Below are 15,270 nucleotides of genomic sequence, written 5' to 3' on the forward strand. Positions count from 1 at the left end.
CATAGTGCTTGTGATAGTGAAGCCTTTATTCCACAAGAAGTAGTTCACTACACACAAAAAATGTTCAGATTAGCTGCGGAGACTTTTTAAGCATAAACTAGGCTTTGCTTCGTTGGAGTATACTAACTTAACATGCTGCTCACATGATGGGGAAACCAATTTTGTGGCATAAATGCACGAGACATAGTGAAGCAGAGAGATAAGTCGAGAAAGAGACAATGTACGACAAGGTTGACGTACAGGTGGGGAAATGAACAATAAAAAATGTCGTGAAGAAAACAGTGCAACACCAGAAGGGAGCCAGCACCTAAGCCACAGTAGGTGTCTATCGCTTCATTAACAGTGTTTCATATTTTTAATGCCCTGAAGAACAAAGCATATTGGTGCTGAAATGAAGTTTGGTGAATCTACACTGCTGCCTAAGCACAAAGAAGCAGCTCATAGACAAATTCCTAGACTTTTAGGCTTCGAATATGTTCTTTTTTATTTCAATGGTTTTATTGTTATTTAATTTGGAAACATACATGTACAAAGGATACAGAGAAAAAAGGGAGGAATTTTGAAGAGTTGCATGCACCCTGAACACACAAGGTGTGTTCAAATATAAAGGGGTGCTCAAACGTTCCCAGGCTGCTACGCTTGTAATCTTATGACAGCACTGCCTGGGAACATTTGACCAACCCAGTGCACATTAAACCTTGTACTGTACAACAGCGCACACTTTCTCTTCTTTTTTTTATAATACAAAATGTTTACACCCAGAGACAGGGCTAAAGCTGGGCTTAAACAATGAGAATTGTCAATACTCACAATCATGAAGTTTATTAGTAATTCAAGAGGCACTCGACAGTATACAGCATGAATTTGCACAAATTGGCAATAGCTAAATCAATTGAAAATGGCATTTCTCACTTCCTCTAAAAACAACTGTTTCACTGCACAATCCACAAACATCTACACCTGCAGTTCACTGACATGTGGAGGTTCTTTTTAACAGCCCATTCATTTAACAGCTTGACATGCAATGACAATGCGGTGTACACATCTGAGGTTTCTACTCATATCATTGTAATTTAGAAGGTGGCTTGAGCAGTGAATTATTAATAAAGCCACAACACACAAGGAACAAAAAAAACTAATTTTACAGATGTGAAGTGTTTCTGACAAAAAGTACAAAAAGTAGGTATAAGAAGGTATTGGTGCGATTTTTATATGATGAGACCTTTTTATAGAATGATGAAACTAATTCAATGTTGCTCTTAAGCGTCCCTTTAACAACCACCAGAGAGCATTTTCAAAGAAATTCTCTGAAAAAAACACTTTCTATTGACCTCTACATAGTTGCAAGGGACAACACTGGCAGACAGCTCCACTAGCTGTTGGGAATTCGCATCCTCTGATTTCATTATGTGCTCAGTGCCAAATGCACGACGTGACAAGAATTTGTTTGACAGTGCAAAAATCCTTACATTTCCTGACGAATCCCTAATAGAAACAATGTGCTTCAACTTCAAGCACGTTCCCAAATATATTTGCAATACAGTGCTGTCACTTTTGTTCGGCCTTGAGTACTGCTCACTGTGAAACCGAACACCCGGTGATACAATCACTCGGTCATGTTCCATGACACGGCCCCTAACGATGTTGCCAACATGGTCCTGCACAAGGTGAAGCAGCTGGTCAGACACAGCTCGGGGTTTGCTGAGCAGTAAACCACCTTTACTATTTGATGGGCCAGCTTTTGTCAAAAACTTCAGAGTGCAAGGGCTAGCTGAAGCCTTTAGATACCTGAAGTTGCTGGCCATCATTAAGCGCTCTACAATCTGCAGTGGGGCACCTTTTGCTGATGTGACCAGCTGCTTAATTTGGCCAATGTTAGACTCAAAAGCAAAACATGAATGTGCCCAAAGAGGTCCTTGGTTCAGAACACTCTGAGCCATGTGCAACAATTGATGTACATTGAAAGTCATGTTTTTTTCTCCATAGAGAAACTGCATGTCGACAACAAACTTTACCAAGCAGTCTGTGCTTACAGAAATGTCACTGAGGGACACTGTGTCCTGCAGAAGAAGGGCAATACCTTTCACAAGCAATGCAAAATGTTTAAGATACTGCCGTGGAAGTAGGCCTTCCAGACAAGGCAATGAAAAATACAGTAGCCATTGCTGCCACTCCGAGGCTTTCCAATACTTTCTCAGAGAAACTGAGCGGGGAAGTCGTGGCATACAGCTATGCGGCTTTATAGAGCACAAACGTTGATCTAATACTGCCACAGTTTGTGGTGCCCCAATGTAATATTCCTCGCCTACATTAGAGAGCCAGTCCTCCGTCATCTGCCGTGCCACACCTAGAAGCACACAATGCATATAATCTGGAGTAAAGCCCCAGATTATATTAAAGTGCTGAAGATTAATCAAAGGCGTGATGCCTTTTGCTCCCTGTACTGGTCTTCCAGCTTCAGCAGCCTTGGCCATGATTTCCTTTGTGCCTTCTGCTGTCCTGTCAGGTGAAACAGTGTCCACAGGATACTTGACAGTTCCTGTTTGGCAATAGTAAGAAAAAAAAACAGAGAACCTCACAAATTTAGAAGTTTGTAAAATCTCGCACAGCTAAGCTTGATTGTAAATGGCACACTTGTTTTCAGTGATATTTCTGAGAATTTACTTCTAGAACACATTTAGAAAAACATACTATGTGCCAGAATTTGGAAACATAGAATCGCTACGACATAAAGCACATTTTTGCCTCTGAGATGAGAAATGGCAACCCCAGATACATTAAACAAGGTGAATGTTTACATAAAAATTGCTAAAAAAGAGAGAAACTCTGATCAACATATCTAGTCAGAAATCTGACTCCATGTTATGCAGTAATGCGACATCTTTACTAACCATTCACAGCTGCCCCTGGATGCAAGCACCATCCACAGCCATAATACCCATTAAACTGGGTTAGGTGCTGCATGGCTGCCCGTGCTGGTGCATCAGCGCTGCAGCTGAAGCAGTACACCTGCATGAGCAAGGACAAAAAAGGAAGCTGTTAGCCCTAACTACCCTCTGCAATGAAGTACAACAAAAAGGAAATGGATAGAGGGCTTGTTTTCTTTGCCAGACACAAGTCAATTATTGCAGTAGACATTGAGGACAAGGAAAAGATCGGGTGATGTTATTAACAGTTTTCAATTGATAACAATCCATTCAGAAGAAGCACTTTTCATGCTTTTGCATAAAGGGACATGATCTCCGTAAGTTGTAACAGTTACAGTAAACACAATGCAGTAAATACCACTTTGACACTTAGATAATTGACAGTATTTAGAGATAAAGTCGCACTAGAAAAGAATACACACAAAGATGAACTAGTGTGCCATCCTCCATGGTGTCATTATGCCCAAGTGGCCTGGATTTCATCATGACTGGAAGAAATTAGCTGGCACAACAATGTAGCCTCGTCTATGCATTGTAGCTCAGTGCAGCATTTACAACTAGAATGTCTTGAAGTCGTGTTGTTCAAGCAGCTTTAATAATTAAAAAAAAATTACCTTGGAATGCACAGTTTCGTTGCCTGCCTTCCATGTGATCCCACTGGTCGACAAACCGTCCATTTGTTCAACAAATGCGTTCAGTAGGAGAGTCATGTCGGGATGTTTCTGGCCATACCACAGAGCAGACACAAGCACATTTTTCTGCCTCATGTACACTGGGAGTTCATTCACCATCACTTGAACGGGCCACACAGAAAACTTCGATGACTTGAACACGGCGCTTCCATCACTGTTAACAGTGAGAGTGATATCATTTTTTGATGTCAATTCGCGCCTAAGTGCCCTGTATAAGGTGCCATCTATTATGTCTGTCATTTCATCTTTGTCGACAGACATACTCTCGTTTATTGAATTCAGTCTTTCGTGGAGTGCAGTGCTCGCATCATTCTCGGCAAGTAACGAAGACAGCAACTTTGCGATGGGCAGGGTTATGAAAAAGTGGCCATCGCGTAGCATCTGCGGCCCACTGTTACGTTGCCCGCATACGGTGCACGTTACCCGCACTGCATTCCGCGCTGCAAGGTCGCCACTTGTTACGGCAAGGAGCGTCATACAGTTTTCACAGTAGAAGTGTAACCGGGCGGCTTTTATTTCTGCCCCGACACTCTTCTTGAAAAGATATTTAGTAACTGGTATATCATGTCGTTCAAGTATGTGCATTATCAACTTTTGGAGTGCTTCGACTCCCTTCCAAGGGATGCCAAATTCGAGGACAAAATTGACAGTCAGTGCCAGCAAATCGTCACTAGAGAAGCTCCCTAAATCTCCCTGTGGCTCGTCTGTCATTTCTGCGCCAACGGAAGGCTGCGGCTCGTCACTTGGGGCCGCTTCATGTGCCGATTCAGAGTCACAGTCGCCTTCAACATCAGTCTGCGGAGGTTGCGTCAGTACGCGAAGTGCTGTCGGAGCAGTCGACCCGCCAGCGACATTTGTGTCCTGCTGCAGTCCACGACGTGATTGTTGCACGCTCGAGGCTGATCTTTCGAGATATGTTTTCGTTGAATACGGGATGGCGGAGGCGCTGCCTGGGTTTAGGTATTCCTTTCTACGAGGCATACTCCCTCAGTGCGGATCCACGCAAATATCGCACTGCAAACTCACCGAAAACCTTCTAAGTAATGAAGCCACACGTTGTGTTCACGCGCACAATCACGACAGTTCGCTCATAGTTCGCTCGGACTCGCACATTCTCCATGATCTCACACAATCAAACGACTTGGATTGGCTTGTACGGCGTTGAATTAGTTGGATTGCAACCCGGATTTCAAAAACACATATCTATTTAATTATATCTTAGTAAGTTTATACATTGTTTATAACATGAACAGTTTTTACACCTGTTTATAAGCTTATTTAAAGCATTTTTTATTTGTTTATAGGTGTATTTATTTATTTATTTTGTTCCGCACGCAGTTATTGGTATTGCCCAGTCTTGCCGCTAGGAGTTGTTATGGTGTTATTTTTAATGGACACGACACGTGCGCGACACGCGACTGCTACATTTTTTTCAGAGATTGGTGTGTGTGTGATGCCATTTAAGGCTTTGTTAAATCATCAGTACTACCATGTACGCTGTTGTTCGTTTCCTGGACGATCACGACAAACGGTTACACGTCATTCACGTGCATGACATCGAGAAGTTTGATCCCAAAGACACCAGCGACTACGACAACCGCTTTGTTTACAGCGCGTACTGGCGAGACCCCGTGGATGACACAAACACTGGTTTGTACAACACGCAAGTCTTGATGCTGGCAGGTATGTGTGGTATGTGAAATGTTACGGTTCCAATTTTATAGTCGTAATTTCTTACAGAAAGCGAAGATGACGCCCGCGCGAAAATGCGGGCCAAGAGGTTGGTGATACCAAAAATACCTATGCAAGAAACGACGTCAGATGATGATCCTGATGAGCTCGTGGAGTCCCAAACAAAAAGAAAAAAGGCTGAAAGAAAGGTTGCTATTTATGCTGCCTACATTTTGAAACGGCTGAAAACTTGCTGGTCTTGCATTGATCATCATCTGTAATTGTGCTTTCGACTTCTTTCAGAAACAAAAGAACGACAGAGCAAATGCTAAAAAAAACATGTATGACGAAATTCTTAAAAAGAATCTGGAAAAAGCGCACTCTGGGCGTAAACCTAGAGCACAGGTAAGTGTGCCATGGTCTTCATTAGTGCACTGTACTATAAAAGAAGCATTTTTTTTTACTGAAAGCAAAACCCTCATGAGACCCTTGAAGGCTACAGCTAGGGCACAATAAATAGACAGGGACAACAGAAGAAAGCACAAAGTGAAGCGCCGATACTTGTGTTGCTTCTGTTGTTCCTGTCTATTGTGCACAGTAGCCTTCAAGATGCAATACCAACTAGCCCACCAAGCCATCCTAGTGAATTCATGAAGTCATTTTTTGCATGATGAAATTTCAGCCAAGGAAAGGGACAGACACTCCGTCGGACAGCGGGTCCTCCGATAGTGATGAATTGTGCCCAAAAAGTGAAATTCTTCAAATGAAGAAGAAGAAAGACGTGTGGAAGGCGAGAACGAAGGCGCTGGTGGTTAAAGAGCTTGAGAAGGACAGAGACATGTGGAAATTGCGTGCTGAGGAGCTGCAGCACGACAACCAGTTTCTAAAGCAGCAGGTTGCAAGCCTGCAGAGATCCCTTGAAAGCAAGCTTTTCAAGCGTAAGAATGCTTTTTGCTCTGCATTATTTACTTGACAAAAGCTCCATGTATAATGATTACATGACAACTCATGTGCTACATAAAAACTTGTGCACCCTTTTTTTGTGTACATGCAGTTGCAGTAGAACAAGACCGGGTGCCTTGCAGTCGGGGCATGTTGTCAGGTTTGTTTCCCCATAAGAACTGCATACACCTATGCTCTTGAGTAAATGCATCAGTTCCATATTTCACTGGGACAGTAATATAGCATACTTTGACCTGTTTAATGAAGTCAGCTTTTTTATTATTTATTTATTCATATTTTGTCTAAGCAACTCGCTCAGTAGTATGTGCAAAGTAAAGGTTATAGAGATTTGGCTTTACTTGATGAACTTGCCGAACGAGTTCAAAGAGTGCTGCACTTTTTATTTGTTTTGAAAAAGTGCCCGCCAAACACAGCATGAATTAACTTTGGAGTGTAAGTTCAGCTGTTCTGCAGTAAGATGGCAGCTTCAGTCAGTATGTAATATAGAAGATGCTAGTGCCATGATAATGAAATGATGTTGGTTCTTTGAAAGTGGAGGTGGATAGATGAAAGTAAAGTTTGAACTGTAAAACAGAGTAGCCAATCGAGAAAACCTCGAACGAACAAAATTTTTCCTTGGTATGGTTTATCGCTATGTTACATTGTGATTTTTGGTTTGAAAGTCCGAAGTGAATTGACTTGGAGATGTGCACCTCATCGTAGCTTTTAGAAGCAGCCAATGCTCTAAGGCACGCTCTGACTAGCATGAAGCTTTAAACAAAAGCATCCAGATTTAACAGGCTTGAGGGGTTGAAATCTAAACTTTTACACCTGAATCATTTTTATTACAGCACATTCTGAGACAGATGAAGGAGAAAGCTTCGTCGGAAGTGAGTACTTTGCTTCTTTTATAATACTTCCCTGCATTTCAAAACTGGAGTGACAGTTACTGTCACTATATCTTTGTAACTTTAGATCTGTTGATTATGGACAACATGGCCTGCAGTGAACGTGTTCTCCGTAAGTAACAGCTCTGGTTTCATAGACAGTAAACTTTGTTTCAATTAGAGCAAGTTGTGCACCAAGATAAGCCATTTTTGAATAATTCTAAATGTTGCGTAGCACCGTGCTCATCTACTGCTGTAGAACCAGAGGAAAGGACAAGCACTGTTGGTGGAGAAAAGAACACTACACATCCAGGTCAGCTCAGATGTCACCTCAGATATTCTGACAATAATTTTTTTTTTTTTGTGCCATGACAAGGACCTGATATCTTTCTTGCAGGCCCAAATGGAGATTTCATTTATATGGAAGATGGCTCTGTAAGTAATTTGCTCGAAATTTAATGTCACTGTCTGCAGCTGCTTTTCATGCTTAACCGTTTTTTTTTCTATTGGTAGTCACAGCTACTCTATAGATCTAGGTGGTATAGTTAATTACGAAAGCTTTCTTAAAGCTTCTTGCTTGCAGCATGTTTACCATTTTTATTTTTTTAGCATGCTCAAGTCTTCAGTTTTACTCAGTGTACTTTTTGAGAGAAGTATGAATACCGTTGGGACCAGCACACAGTTTTTCTTTTTTATTATCAGCAATAGCAAGGTGTACAGTGCTGATCACACCTGTCTTGAGCACCTGAGCAGTGCTGTGTGGATGAAATATGGCAAAATTCTAAAGCAGATACTCAATTTCACTGATACTTCTTGCATTCATGTGCAGTTGAATATACTAGATGAACCGCACAGGCTCAAAAGCATTGTCTCTAACAGAGTAACCAATAACATTTTACTGCATTTGATTTGCAGCACACCACTTGTGCACCATAGACAAGTGTGATAGACTGTACATACTATTCATGTGCTACATCGTTGTGTTGTGCCAGGTGCATTGGTTAAACAATTTGTTAGTTTTGTTGTATGTTTAGCAGAAGTAACATGCAGCATTTTTTGTTTCATTGCTCCTTACAGTAGGGATTTTCCTCCATTATTTTGCTTTTTCACAGTTCCATTTGACGAAAGGCGTAACAATAAGTGGTGTGTGTGCAAAAAAAATATTTGGGAACAAGAAGGCTACCTTGGTGGTGAAGGATGCTGCCCACGCTATATGGGGAAGCAACGTTCTTGCATCTAGGAGCGTCACAGGGACCGTTGGCTCCAGGAAGAGAGCATTGGGGGAGCAGCCCAAGCAGCCGCTGACACCGGAGAAACTTCTTGTTGTGTCAGGTACAACTAGCATGAATAGTTTTCCACAGCGCATGCAGGAAGTCATCTTTACACAGCCTGGCAGCATGAACGAAAATGAAAGAGTGAAATTCATGCTGTTTGCTTTGCGAGTTGTCAAAACAAAATTTTGGTATATAGGGTGAACAGAAGTTGCACTTTGTACTGGAAATATGGAAAGATATCTCTGAGTTTGGGTTAAATTTGATGGGGTGCATGGTAGGCTCCTATGCTCAACTGACAATCTGTTGCACATGAAACTGTGCACCAAATTTAACTGCCATCAGCTGCCGAACAGGACAACTTGGGTTTTGTGGAGCTTGTGAAACTAAGTCATGCACATTCCTAATCCAGTGATGTCGGAGCTTTAGTGCTCAAACCCAAGCTCTGCCTCTATGGTGTGGCAGTTGTCGTTGCCGCAATCACTACTTTTTGTTGTCTAATGCTCAAAATCGACTCGTCTGTTTGTAGAAACACTCAAGCACTGGGGACAGCAGAAAGACGTCAACACTGCTGACACGGAAAAAAATCTGCCCAGGATCCTGGCTGAGAAGATCCAAGATCTCCTGAAATCGAAAGTGCGCAAGCAGATGTTTGACGATCAAGCACAATAAATTCTTAAACACTAAGGCTGTTTGTTTAACGCCCAATGCATGCTGTTAACTTGGCACAGGAATGTAGAACGTGCAAGTTACAATAAGCACTGACTTACTAATCGAATGGCACAACCATCTGGATAGCCATAAAAGTTATGTGCTTGTAACCCTAAAGTTGCTAAATTGGGCAGAAACATGCATTTGAGTTCGTTTGGGCACCACCTTGTTGATTGGGGGCGTCCTCCATCTCGGTGAGTAACAATTTTGTTGCATGTATGCAACCCTGAGCTGAAACCAGTAGCTGCTGGTTTCGGATACTGGTTTCAGTGACTGGTTCCATCAGCTACTGGTTCCATTACCTACTGGTTCCAATACCTACTGGTCCCATCACCTACTGGTCCCATCACCTACTGGTCCCATCAACTACGGGGAATGTGCTAATAAACCATCAATACTGGAACCAACAGAAAACCAACAGGAAATTTTCACCTGGGGTGAAAAGGGCTCGCACCGAGGAGACCAACCGTAGGAGCCTTGAAGGGCCAAGCTACAGTGCAGGAGGGTTCTGAACACTTTGTGTACTTTCGGTAAAGACTGGTATTCAATGTGATCAAAGATTCACATTGTGACAATTCAATTTTCAAGAATACATGCTTTTGTAACTTTCAAGCCTGTTTTCCTCATTTTCAATTTTCTGGATACTCGCATGTTTTCCAGGAAACCTTTCGTACACTTAGAATTGGCGCATACTAATGAAATTTGAAATCTACAGGGGATCAACTGCTACCATAGTGCTTCATAGAGAAAGCAACAGAATACCAATCAAGAAGGGTGTAAGGCAGGGGGACACAATTTCCCCAATGCTGTTTACCGCGTGCTTACAGGAGGTTTTCAGAAGCCTAGAATGGGAACAGTTAGGGATAAGAGTCAATGGAGAATACCTTAGTAACCTGCGCTTCGCCGATGACATTGCATTGCTGAGTAATTCGGGGGACGAATTGCAACTCATGATTACGGAGTTAGACAAGGAGAGCAGAAAAGTGGGTCTTAAAATTAATCTGCAGAAAACGAAAGTAATGTACAACAACCTCGGCAAAGAGCAGCGCTTCGAGATAGGTAATAGTGCACTTGAAGTTGTAAAAGACTATGTCTACTTAGGGCAGGTAATAACCGCAGAGCCGAACCACGAGATTGAAGTAACTAGAAGAATAAGAATGGGGTGGAGCACATTCGGCAAGCACTCTCAAATTATGACAGGTAGATTGCCACTATCCCTCAAGAGGAAGGTATATAACAGCTGTATCTTGCCGGTACTTAGCTACGGAGCAGAAACCTGGAGACTTACAAAGAGGGTTCAACTTAAATTGAGGACGACGCAGCGAGCAATGGAAAGAAAAATGGTAGGTGTAACCTTAAGAGACAAGAAGAGAGCAGAGTGGATTAGGGAACAAACGGGGGTTAAGGATATCATAGCTGAAATCAAGAAGAAGAAATGGACATGGGCAGGGCATGTAGCGCGTAGACAGGATAACCGCTGGTCATTAAGGGTAACTGACTGGATTCCCAGAGAAGGGAAGCGGGTTAGGGGGAGACAGAAGGTTAGGTGGGCAGATGAGATTAAGAAGTTTGCGGGTATAAATTGGAAGCAGCAAGCACAGGACCGGGTTAACTGGCGGAACATGGGAGAGGCCTTTGTCCTGCAGTGGACGTAGTCAGGCTGATGATGATGATGATGATGAATAAAATTTGGTATACATACTCTTGAAGATACGTAGAGTGCCGATATCTTCTTGAAATTGCGCTACCTCTCAGTAGTAATTACAATAAAGCAAGGTTATGTTTCAGAAAACTGAGAGAAACAATGGTTGAAATGTCCTAATTTTCTTAGCACTCTCCAGTAACTGTACACATTTATTTGCTAGATATCGGCACTTTATGATATACAAAGAACTGAATAAACCATAGCACGATACTTTTTTGTGAAAGTTTAGTAGATGAAAATGTGCCCGTACACACAGCTATAATTTGTCATTTAGTATAATATAACTCAATAACTATATCAGCTACACAAAAACTAATTGTAGATTTAAAATCTACACTAAGAACTTTCTCATTAGCTGAATTTCGAAGTCTCTAGCACAAATATTCTAACAAAGTTTTTTCGGGGAGTGTCTCCCTTGAATACGCGATAGCTGAGCAGGTATATATCCTCGAACTCTTTTGGGGACACGATCACTTTCGTGTGACTTCGCGTCGTGTTGTGCAGTGACTGATACATGTACTAAAGAGACCTGAGCTTGTTAAGCCGTCAGCGTCGCGGCAGCTTACCTTGCATCGTTCTCGAGGCAGTGTGCGCCAGCTGGCTGTATCGTTCGCGGACGCGGCGAATGATCGTGCGAGCGTACGAAATCGTACCCTAAATGAATACGCTCGAGGATATTATTTCAGCTTTTTGGCGAGCTTAGCTACGTATTTCCAAGCGGACAATGCAGAAAAAACCAACATACACGCGGCACGTTGTTTCTTTTGCTGCCATGACGGTAGAGTTTGTTTACGTTTACGCTGGCTGTCCCAGTATTTGATTTTGCGATCTTCGGGAAGCTTCGGGTTGTCTCGGGTTCCCCACACACCTGACCATGACGCTGTTTTCTGTCCAGACCGGAACTAGCTGACTGACCCTCTGGCTAGCTCTGGCTACCAGAGAGCTCCCAGAGGCCTGAAAATTGAAGAGCCCCACTGTCTCTTGTTGCAAGTAAAAACCAGACATATTTGACACGTTCTTCGGTACAGTGTTCCAGCACCGATTCAATTCGGCGTATTTTTTAAATTAACGACACACTGTTTTCGGGGAAAACTTGAAATTAACTGAAACGACCTGGTTCCTAAGGACAGGTGCCCAGCCGCTGATTGTGTTTAGGTCCGTTCGATTCGCCTGCACCACGTGAACCAGTTCACGGGGTGCTGCACTTCGCCATTCGTTTCAGCAGTGCAGCATTTACGACCTCTGAACCCTGCCATTCGTTTGAAAAGGTGCAGAAGAGATGCAGCATTGGTTCACGATTTTCGTGCACCTCCTACGCTGATGGTTGCGGCTTGGTGCAGCCGCGCCTGCAGCTGAGCAGACGACGCAGCACTTAGGCGTAGGCGCTGTACCCACCTCTACGAACGCGGTGTTTTGCCAAGATAATGTGACGGAGCGAGGTCTTGGCTTACAGGACAGCGTCCACCAAGAGTCGGCAGCCGAACAAGATGTCTGAGTTGCCTCTTGTGCAAGCGCCTGACGCACAGGCGTCTTCTTCATCTTCGCTAAGTGCCACGCTTGCTCCTGTCGATGATGCACCCTAACATCACTCCCCTGCGGCGGAAGCGCCGTCACGGCGCTTAGTATGGCGGCGACGAACGAGGAGGGTGATACGGTTTCAGTCTGGAAACGTGTACAACGTCTGTCTGGAGTGAGGTGGTCGAAAAGGCATTGTTTAGGGGTGCGATCTCGTAGCTCACGTCACTAAGTTGTCGTAACACTTTGTAGGGGCCATGGTAGCGTGATAGTAGCTTCTCTGATAAGCCGACTTGGCGGTTTGGTGTCCAGAGAAGTACCAGAGACTCCGGCGAGAAGTGCACGCTTTGGTGGCGACTGTCATAGCGGTCTTTTTGCTGCGCTTGCGACAAGTGCAGCCGATCACGGGCAAGCTGACGGGCTGCATGGGCTCGAGAAACGACATCGCTGGCGTACTCAGTAGACAAGGGGGCAGCCGAAGGAAGGAGCGTGTCAAATGGTAATGCTGGATGTCGGCCAAATAGCAAATAAAACGGCGAATAACTAGCTGTGTCGTGCCGTGAAGAATTGTACGCGAACGTGACAAAGGGGAGTGCTTTGTCCCAGTCACGGTGATCTGGCGAAACGTACATTGACAGCATCTGCGTCAGCGTTCGGTTCAGACGCTCGGTCAATCCATTTGTCTGTGGATGGAGAGAACGCAGGGGTCTGAATCAAGGTCTGTCAAGTCGGGCGTTTCAACCGGATAACGTGACAAACAGTCTGCGTCTGTGTGGAGGCGTCCCGACTTGTAGTGGACCACGAATGAGTATTCTTGCAGACGGAGCGCCCAGCGAACAAGACGTCCAGATGGGTCCTTTAGCGATGACAACCAGCAAAGAGCGTGATGATCCGTAACAACGGAAAAAGTTCGGCCATACAGGTAAGGCCTGAATTTCGCCACGGCCCACACTAAAGCTAGGCATTCACGCTCAGTCATGGAGAATTTCCGTTCGGCAGGTGAAAGACGACTGGCGTAAGCAATCACGCGGTGCTTCCCGTGCTGTCGTTGGCCAAGGACCGCTCCAATTCCATGGCCACTGGCATCGGTCCGAAGCTCTGTAGGTGATGCTGGGTCGAAATGGGCCAGTACTGGTGGCGTAGTCAGCAGATGGATAAGAGCCGAAAAGGCGTCCGCTTGCTCTATACCCCATGCGAAGGGAACGTCCTTCTTTAAGAGATCAGTAAGTGGTCGAGCGATGTCGGCGAAGTTGCGGACAAATCGACGAAAATAGGAACATAGCCCTACAAAACTTCGGACGTCCTTGGTTGAGCGTGGTTCAGTAAATTGTTGTACTGCTCGCACCTTTTCGGGATCTGGTTGAACACCATCGGCACTGACAAGGTGGCCGAGTATGGTGATTTGGCGACATCCGAAATGGCATTTTGCAGAATTGAGCTGGAGAGCAGCTCTTCGAAAAACATCCAGAACAGCTGACAGACGTGTTATATGGCTGTCAAAGGTGGGCGAAAAGACGATGACATCGTCTAAATAACATAAGCAGATGGACCACTTATATCCTCGGAGAAGGGAGTCCATCATGCGCTCGAAAGTTGCCGGCGCATTACACAGTCCAAACGGCATGACTTTGAACTGGTAGAGGCCGTCGGGCGTAACGAAAGCGGTTTTTTCACGATCCATGGGGTCGACGGAAATTTGCCAATAGCCGGATCGAAGGTCGATAGACGAAAAGTATTGGGCACCATGGAGGCAATCGAGGGCGTCATCAATCCGAGGCAAAGGGTAGACATCTTTGTGGGTCACTTTGTTTAAATGGCGATAGTCCTTTTCCCCTCATAAACTGTCCACATGTGCGGTTTGTCGTCGCTCAGTGTTAGCTTAATGGTGTAAATTAAGCGAACATAAATAAGGCCTGCACCTTCTTGGCACATCGTCATTCGTTTTGGGGGTCGCGCTGTGCCAGCACCCTGAACTCGCGCTGCACAATTTCTGAACTTCGCGTGCACAGCAGTGAGCCGGTTCTAATTGGTGCAGGTGAATCAAACGGAACTTATGTGGACGCGTGGTGCGCGGCCATTTCTTGTTCGCTTCTAGCGGACTGCCTGCCGCTGATGACGAGTGCATCTCGCTAATGCGCCATGCGATTTAGGGTTCGCGCCAGTGCTTTTTTAGTTAATTCGAAATTATAAACTTGTGCGAGTGGTCATACTTAAAAGAAAAAATAGATGTGAAGGCTGGTGCCGAATGCGAGAAAGTCATGGGTCATCTACCCTCTAATTTCAGCCGCGCCTGTGTAATTTTTTTCTTTTACGTAATGCTTTGACGCAATAAGGTACTTCGGTATTATTGGGTCTACTTTAGTGGAATTGTACTTTTGGAAAAAAATGATAAAATTTTAGTTTCAGCGACTTCAGGATTTCATTTATCGATATTGAGACAGTTGTCATTTTAGATGTTGGCACATTTTGAGAGTTGTGGTTAGTGAATAAGTACGCAATGTTGGCGAAAGATGCTATTCTGAATGTAATGCATTTATTCACAATTTTCATTGTGTAATCTGTCGTAAATGATCTATCATTGCAGTATCTGGCCACAACCTCCCACAAGTATACGTCAATTAACTCATGGCCTTCAGTCCCTTGCAGCTGCGAAGCAACTGACCACGGCGGCGGACAGATCTGAAACGCAGCAGAGGGTGCTAAGAATCTCTGGATCCAGACAGGCCGCCATTGGAACCTGAACTTGGCAACGTTTAACGCTGGAAGCTTATCTGGTGAGGCAAGTTTAGCTCTACTATTCGAGGAGCTAGAGGGTGTTAAATGGAGTATAATATGGCGTAATGAGGTTAGGAGGACAGCTGAGGCCTATACAGTGCTACGAAATGGGCACGTTCTTTGCTATCTGGGCTTGGCTGACAGAAAAGAACTTGGAGTGGGGTTCCTAATTTA

General features: G+C 44.2%; 2 protein-coding genes across 6 annotated transcripts in view; one reads left to right on the forward strand and one right to left on the reverse strand.

Moving 5' to 3' along the window:
- Positions 1-15,270, reverse strand: part of LOC119169334 (decapping and exoribonuclease protein) — a 143,971-nt gene that overhangs the window by 54,219 nt on the left and 74,482 nt on the right. Inside the window, exons 1-3 of one of the 5 annotated variants that reach the window (XM_075884004.1) lie at positions 3,542-4,600; positions 2,892-3,009; positions 9-2,539 (exon numbers count right to left, since the gene is read on the reverse strand). The exons of 2 other annotated variants lie outside the window; for them this stretch is intronic. In XM_075884004.1, coding sequence (XP_075740119.1) covers positions 1,272-2,539; positions 2,892-3,009; positions 3,542-4,600 — 2,445 coding nt within the window. In that variant the 3' untranslated portion in view covers positions 9-1,271. Of the gene's footprint in view, positions 1-8; positions 3,010-3,541; positions 4,601-15,270 lie in introns of those variants that run through there. 2 more of the 5 variants (XM_075884005.1, XM_075884006.1) reach the window with 2 other exon arrangements.
- On the forward strand, positions 5,110-9,077 carry LOC142786355 (BEN domain-containing protein 5-like). The gene is made up of 11 exons (XM_075884008.1): positions 5,110-5,302; positions 5,360-5,499; positions 5,594-5,695; positions 5,973-6,228; positions 6,345-6,392; positions 7,084-7,122; positions 7,208-7,252; positions 7,355-7,432; positions 7,517-7,554; positions 8,232-8,451; positions 8,920-9,077. Exons 1-11 carry the CDS (start codon positions 5,110-5,112, stop codon positions 9,060-9,062), a joined length of 1,302 nt encoding a protein of 433 aa, XP_075740123.1. The 3' UTR covers positions 9,063-9,077.

The sequence above is a fragment of the Rhipicephalus microplus genome, unplaced genomic scaffold, assembly GCF_043290135.1.
Source record: "Rhipicephalus microplus isolate Deutch F79 unplaced genomic scaffold, USDA_Rmic scaffold_23, whole genome shotgun sequence".
Taxonomy (NCBI): domain Eukaryota; kingdom Metazoa; phylum Arthropoda; class Arachnida; order Ixodida; family Ixodidae; genus Rhipicephalus; species Rhipicephalus microplus.